At 35.4% G+C, this 6283-nt stretch overlaps 2 protein-coding genes across 4 annotated transcripts in view; both read right to left on the minus strand.

The window, feature by feature from the left end:
- LOC107645724 (GDSL esterase/lipase At4g01130) lies at positions 356-3368 on the minus strand. Of its 3 annotated transcripts, none has more exons than XM_021104159.1 (5): positions 2519-3368; positions 1778-1987; positions 1184-1338; positions 981-1101; positions 356-746 (listed from the first exon to the last, which is right to left on the minus strand). In XM_021104159.1, exons 1-5 carry the CDS (start codon positions 2763-2765, stop codon positions 502-504), a joined length of 978 nt encoding a protein of 325 aa, XP_020959818.1. In that variant the 5' UTR covers positions 2766-3368; the 3' UTR covers positions 356-501. The 3 variants fall into 3 exon arrangements, with proteins under 3 accessions (XP_020959818.1, XP_016205296.1, XP_016205295.1); XM_016349810.2 differs by having other exon boundaries at positions 874-1101; positions 2519-3366; XM_016349809.2 differs by having other exon boundaries at positions 828-1101; positions 2519-3342.
- LOC107645723 (exosome complex component RRP41 homolog) overlaps positions 3603-6283 on the minus strand; it is a 6486-nt gene continuing 3805 nt past the window's right edge. The window contains exons 2-11 of the mRNA XM_016349808.2: positions 5985-6188; positions 5843-5903; positions 5733-5771; positions 5550-5617; positions 4926-5004; positions 4800-4836; positions 4506-4622; positions 4291-4376; positions 4085-4174; positions 3603-3985 (exon numbers count right to left, since the gene is read on the minus strand). Of these exons, the coding sequence (XP_016205294.1) occupies positions 3938-3985; positions 4085-4174; positions 4291-4376; positions 4506-4622; positions 4800-4836; positions 4926-5004; positions 5550-5617; positions 5733-5771; positions 5843-5903; positions 5985-6085 (726 nt within the window). The 5' untranslated portion in view covers positions 6086-6188 and the 3' untranslated portion in view covers positions 3603-3937. The remainder of the gene's footprint in view (positions 3986-4084; positions 4175-4290; positions 4377-4505; positions 4623-4799; positions 4837-4925; positions 5005-5549; positions 5618-5732; positions 5772-5842; positions 5904-5984; positions 6189-6283) is intronic.

Raw genomic sequence — 6283 nt, forward strand, 5'->3', positions numbered from 1 at the left:
ATTTTAATATATGCTTTTTTAACTATTTCCTGAAACTATAAAAACATTTTAATGTGTAATGGAAATTATTTCTTTTTTTTTCTTTTGGGAATCTTTACAGGGACTAATTAAATTAAGCAAGCATAAGTTGGTGGCTGAGGGGATTGCTGACTTGCCCAACACAAGATTGTTGTCAGTACCCAGTAGTCCATAAGCACGTAGCTTTTCTATACTCTTTTGTTTTTGTTTTTTTTCATCTTTAATTTATATCAAATAATATTATGCTTAAGGAATAATACGGCCTGAATTCATGACATTTTGTCACTTTCTCTTAAGTTTTAGTGGCTTCATTGCAAAAACTGTGGCGCATCGAAACTAAAGATGAACGGGATACAAATCGATTTCTTTATTAACGTTAGTTTGTGGCTTTGTGCTAATATAACAGCAAACTTTGGCTTTAGTTAACCTCATAGATCAGAAATATTATTCCTAGCTAGTTTAGCCTTTAATTCGGAAAGTGGATCAACCTATAGGTTGAAGATCACAATGTTCCTGAAGAGGGAACTTGGGATCAGAATAGGAACCATTGAGAATGGCATAGGTAACAAGCTTGTTTGCAGCTTCTGTTGCATGGATTCCATCCCAGCTTACGTAGTTGTAAGGATCATCACATGCTGTTGCTTTGGAATTGCCACAGTAAGCTTTTGGATCGAAATTGTACTTTCCCCCTCCATATCCGCAACATGCTTTCGTGCCATACTTGAGCCCTGTTCCAAAGAATATATAAACCGTTTTGAGAAGTGATTAAACTTATATATAGATATGAAGGAGAAGTGCTTGATTTGAACCATGAGAAGTTGGATGCTGAAAGAGCTCTAACAGAACAGTGTGTACATCGACATAAATGACATTAGCATCAGAAAGAGTCTCTCTAGTCTGTCTCAATGTCTCTTTCAACATCTTGTTATAGTCCACAACGGCGTTGTTTAAGGAAACCATACATCCAAATTCATCAATGTCTGAACTATTATGTTCAAGCTCCACCAAGAATGAAGGGTAGCATCCCACTGGTGCAAGATTGAGCACCATAAATGTACGTCCTCCAACATCATGGTATAGCTCCTAGAAATGGAGCGAAATTCAAATCAGTGAGATTATTTTGTTATTTCAGTAATAATAGATCTGTGTTGGTGTTGAGTCTCACCTTAATTGTAGCACCTATTTCTGAAACAACTTGAGGAAGTCTCTGCTTCACTCCACCTACACCAATGGCACCTAAGTTGGAAGTGAAGTCATTTTGGCCAATGTAGAATGTGTAAAGCGATTTTCCGAATATATCCGGTGAAGGAAGCTTGGCTTCTGCAAGATGTTATGAACTAAAATAAGGTTAATTCTAAAAGAGAGAACTTAAAGGGTTAAAGCTAAGAAAAGTAAAATTAATTGTACTGAAATACTCTTGTTCATAAGACTCAGATACTCTGAAATATTCTATTAATAGGACACATCATCTATTCTAAACAATACTAATCCTATAACTCCTATTACTCTGTTTTATAATGATTATATTGATAGCACAAGAAAAATCACAAGGGGTGCCAGTTTTGGCATTGTGAAAAGAAAACTAGTAAGCTCCTATAATACTGCTTCCATTCTTAAATAACTTTATTTGAACAAAGTGTTCTATTCAGAGCTAGTGTATATCTAGATACATGGATTTGTTAATATGCCACTTTGTCTAAGTCGAACGGGTGAAATAATAAATAAAATTTGGGAACTAGAAAGTTTGTACATTTTGCACCTTCTTGATGAAATTCAAGGACTCTGGTTTTAAATTGCTTCATTTGGTTGAGCTGGATAGCAAGAGAGAAAGGGCTGATTCCACTGACAAACAAAGAAGTGTTAGGAATAAGCACAGTGGATGCCAATGTTGCATAGTTGGCCCCATGTCTGAAGTTTGATCCTATTGATTGCAGATAGGGACTCAAAAATGGCAATCCAAGAGCTTGAGCTGCCAAATCAAAGGTAAAATATAATTGTTAATATCAGTAATTTAGTGTCAATGAATAACCAGATTTCTTCTTTATCATAATTGAGTGGTTCCTATAGAAATACTGTATATTAGTTATTACACATTGATTTGGAGTTAGCTTTAGGAAAGTCATTTTGAAATTATTGGTGGGGCGTAAAGATAAAGATTGAGAATCTATCCATTACTATACATACAAATATTTCCAGCTATAAAAATCTTGTCTTATAGTGAGAACTGCTTAAGGAAAAAGAAAGATACAAATCTAATAATCAATAAGGATGGGATAATGTCGGCTATAGGCTAGTATTCTGCTTTAGCAGGATCCAAATAAATAATGACCAAATAAGTTAAAACAACAAGAATTACATCTTAACTAACAGATATAGCTTTTGGTTTAGTGGTAAGATCAATCCAATGAAACAAAATGAGATGTTATAATCTATATGTCTGCCCTTGGTTTATAAATGGTTGATGACAAAAAACCAATATAGAAAGAATATGAAAGATTACCAAGAAAATCAATCATGAGTCTGCCATCGGAAGCCCGGCCAGCTGGTTTTTTGAAGAAAGTAACTCCAAAAGGAGCAGACTGTGCGGGAAAAGCTGCATAGAAACCACCAGTATCTGAGTTTGAATCCCCGAAGTTGAAGATTGCCTCAAAATCACATTTTGTGTGACTTAAACCCACCAAGCATAACAACAAGGCCATCACTGATGCCAAATTGATGCAACTCATTTTCGGAGCTACCTTGTTCATTAGCTTAAGGTTAAGGATGTGTACACTACTATAAATATAATGGAGAGGCAGCAGTACTATACATGGAAACACGGCAACCAATTTATTCTCTTGCTGAGACAACGGGTAAAAAATTTATGGCCCCAATACTCACTCTTGTTATATGCATAAATAATCCAATATCAATTGCAATCATATATATAGCAGGCGCAACATGCGCCACATATGTTTTGGATGTGTTGCTATTAATTAATAGTAACATAGCAGCAGATTATGTAATTGTTGCTTAGGATGTTAATAATACTTAGTATTGTTAGTGACATTATTGACCTTGGAATGTAATGAATTCAATGGAGGTGTTAAGTGTTAATTAAGTGATATCAATGGAAACCAAGATTCACAAGCCACCATAAACTATGCATGCTTTCTTTTTTGGTTTAAGGACTAATCCACCACATATCTGAGCTCCATTTAAAGATTTGTCGCTGGCCAATTGGTTGTTGCATGCACAAGGCAGAATTCGAATCCTAAACACTTGCTTAAGCAAACGAATGAATCACTCAACCAACTCAAGTTAGTTCTATGCTTGCTTTCTGATTCTGTGAAAATGGTGGTATATCTGTTTTATTCAAAGTTATAACCAGCAATTAATCATTTTCGCTGGTAAATATTCTATTTATCTGATGTATTGATTAACTTCTCTGAAATGGAGGAATTGGGTTTCTCTAAACATTATTCTTGTCTTTCTTTTTTTTTAAATAACTGTCACTCTAGGATAATATTGATTTTTATTCAACCCTATTGACCAGTTTTTATTCAAAATAAATAAACTATATGTAAATATAAATTACAAATAGCTTTCGTAATCATTATTATTTATTAAGACGGGGAAAATTGAATATGTTGGCCAAAGAAGAAATGAAAGGCAACATCAAAATTGTTTTGACAAATTCAGCTGGAAAGATTACAGCCTAAGAATCAGAATCCAGGGAAACTTAATTCTCTATTTTGTTTCAGTCAATAAATCAAACATTTAATTCAGACTTTGCTAAAATGATACAGAACACTGAAAGTACAAAGACAAATGAATTTATAGGAACATCAAGCTCTGCATTTCTTGTTTCACAGACAACCCACATGCCAAAATCTTTCCAGGTAGATAGCAAAAAGGACACATCACTTCAGCCACTGAATTATACACCCCGTCGATACTCCAGTTGCTTTGTGTTCTCCAATAGAATCTGCTAAGCAGGACAGAGATAAGGAATTAAGCTAAAAAATTAATAGGCCATGATTTGATTCCTTTGAAGGTGATCACAAAATTGAGGTACAACACTTACTTCACGGATGTAATTTGCAACTGCTTTGCAACCTTCAGTTGCCAGTTGCATAACATTTTCCACAATGTCAATCGGTAGTTTAGAATCCATCTACAGCCAGCAACAAAAGAAAAAATACATATTGGGATAACAAAAAAAATGTCTGAAACTAACTTTACACTGACTATAAGAAATATGAAAAACAAAATGATGCAATGAAAATTAACCTGAAGAAGTGTCACTTTATCCAACTTTGGCAGAATTCCAACAGTTACATCAGGACCTCCAGCACTGTCTTCTACATAGTTCAAATCTGTCCATATTCATACAACAAGTTTCAATAATTACAAAGCCGCAAAGCTAAAACAAAAGTTGAGCAGTTTAAAAGAAAACACAAACTTGCATTTAGCCAATTGAAAAGTCAAGTAAAATAGGTGCATACCAAGCAAAGGGGTGCTATTAAGGTATCCAGCACTACATGAAGTTACAAGATCACACATGGGGATCCCAGCATCAGAAAGGGCCAAAGTTGCAGCATTGATACATGCAGATCTAGTTCCTACACAAGGAATATTGGGGAAAAGAGTTAGTTAATGGTCAATAATGAAGAGCTTCAAAGAAACTAAAGAATCATTTGTTAACAGAAGATAGATTATTAGAAGAGCACAAGATAAACAAATATTTATCATGAGGAAAAATGGTGATAACAAGATCCCATTATAAGGTTTTAACTTACCGCCATCTGCTTGGAGAACTTGGACATAAATATCTATCTGCAAATGATAAATATGAATCATACAAACAATAAATATACAATTTACATTAATGAAAAAGAGATTCCAGAAGCTGTGTATAATGGAACCTGGGAACGAGGCATTAAATGTGTCATTATGCATGCTTCCATAGTCTGTCGAATAACCATAGAAATTTCAGTTGATCTCCTGTAGCAAGAGAAAAAATTTGGCCATAAGAACCTGGCAATTTGGCCATAAGAACCAGTTTAACACAATCTAAAAGAAAAAATTGAAGTGTCATAAGATGTATATTGGTGGGGAATGGTATGTCCTAAGTTTCTCCTTCCTTTCCAAATTCTCTTCTGTACTGTCAACTCTTCTCAAACCGAGATATCTTAAAGACCCTTCACTTGGACACATCAGTGATTAGTTGCTCAAGTTGGCTACTTACATATCTCAGTGACTCCTTCGTTTGGTTGCTAAATTTAATTGTGGGACAAAGATTCTAGTGTTCTCCAAATTCAGCATTGCACTGTTCTAGTTCACACATTACATATTCTACTGCTACCGATTGAAATTAGAATGTTATGTACTGCTGACATATTGGTCAGTGTTCTGTTTCATAATATTAGCATTATTTGCATCATCCAATTCAGTCTTGAGCTACTATTTCAACAATTATAAATAACTAAAAACAGTGCCAAACAAAAAAGAACTAGGAATTAAATTTAAGCAAAAGCATATGAGAAAACCTGTCACCCTTTGGTTTCCTCTTGCGATCTCCAGTGCTGAAGTTAGCCATGCTGTACTCACATCGAATCTGCAGAGATGATGAGAAGCAGATAGATAGAGAGACAGCAATTAGGTATCCAGCAAAATACACTACCTAGACACAAAATGCATAATAACTTGATAAGAAAAAAAATGTTTTTCACCAGAGCCTGGTCACTCATTTGCTGGCTCCTATTTTGGACCTGAAAGGCATACAAGTTAATACAGCAATCATATCAGATAATGCTGAAATGCAAATTGAAAGGTTATTTACCTCTCTGGGGCCATATACAGCAGCAACCACTTTGGTATTACCCATCTCAAAAATAGCAGAACTGGTTCCAAAAACAAAAAACATGCATTAGCCAAACCCTAATTTGGAAATTAAGAGGTTTGAAGAGCACGAAAAGAATTACCCATCAGCTCTGGAAACAGCACCAATCTCGGCTCGAATTTGCCGCATCTCCATGGGGCGGCGACCATCCAAGCGAAGTCCTTCAGGGCTCACATACTCCATCTTCCTTCAATTTCCTTAATCAGGAGAAGAACCAAGTGGGTGGCAAGAGGTGGTGGCGCAGGAAGCTGAGCTGGTGCAGCTATTCTGAGCTGCTGGAGTAACACTGTAACCGGAATTAGAGAAGGGCAAATTAATCAAACCGGTCATCCAACTTGTTAAATGAACGATTCAACAGTTTAATAGTCCAAAAATCGTAGA

Source organism: Arachis ipaensis, chromosome B06 (assembly GCF_000816755.2).
Source record: "Arachis ipaensis cultivar K30076 chromosome B06, Araip1.1, whole genome shotgun sequence".
In the NCBI taxonomy this organism is placed as follows: domain Eukaryota; kingdom Viridiplantae; phylum Streptophyta; class Magnoliopsida; order Fabales; family Fabaceae; genus Arachis; species Arachis ipaensis.

Excerpts from the sequence above, each read along its gene's own strand:
- LOC107645724 (XM_016349809.2), bottom strand. The coding sequence starts at position 2,765 with ATGAACAAGGTAGCTCCGAAAATGAGTTGCATCAATTTGGCATCAGTG. Across the intron at positions 1,988-2,518 it reads ACTCATGATTGATTTTCTTG|CTCAAGCTCTTGGATTGCCA; the intron begins GTAATCTTTCAT and ends TTGATTTGGCAG. Across the intron at positions 747-827 it reads TCAGCATCCAACTTCTCATG|GGCTCAAGTATGGCACGAAA; the intron begins GTTCAAATCAAG and ends TCTTTGGAACAG.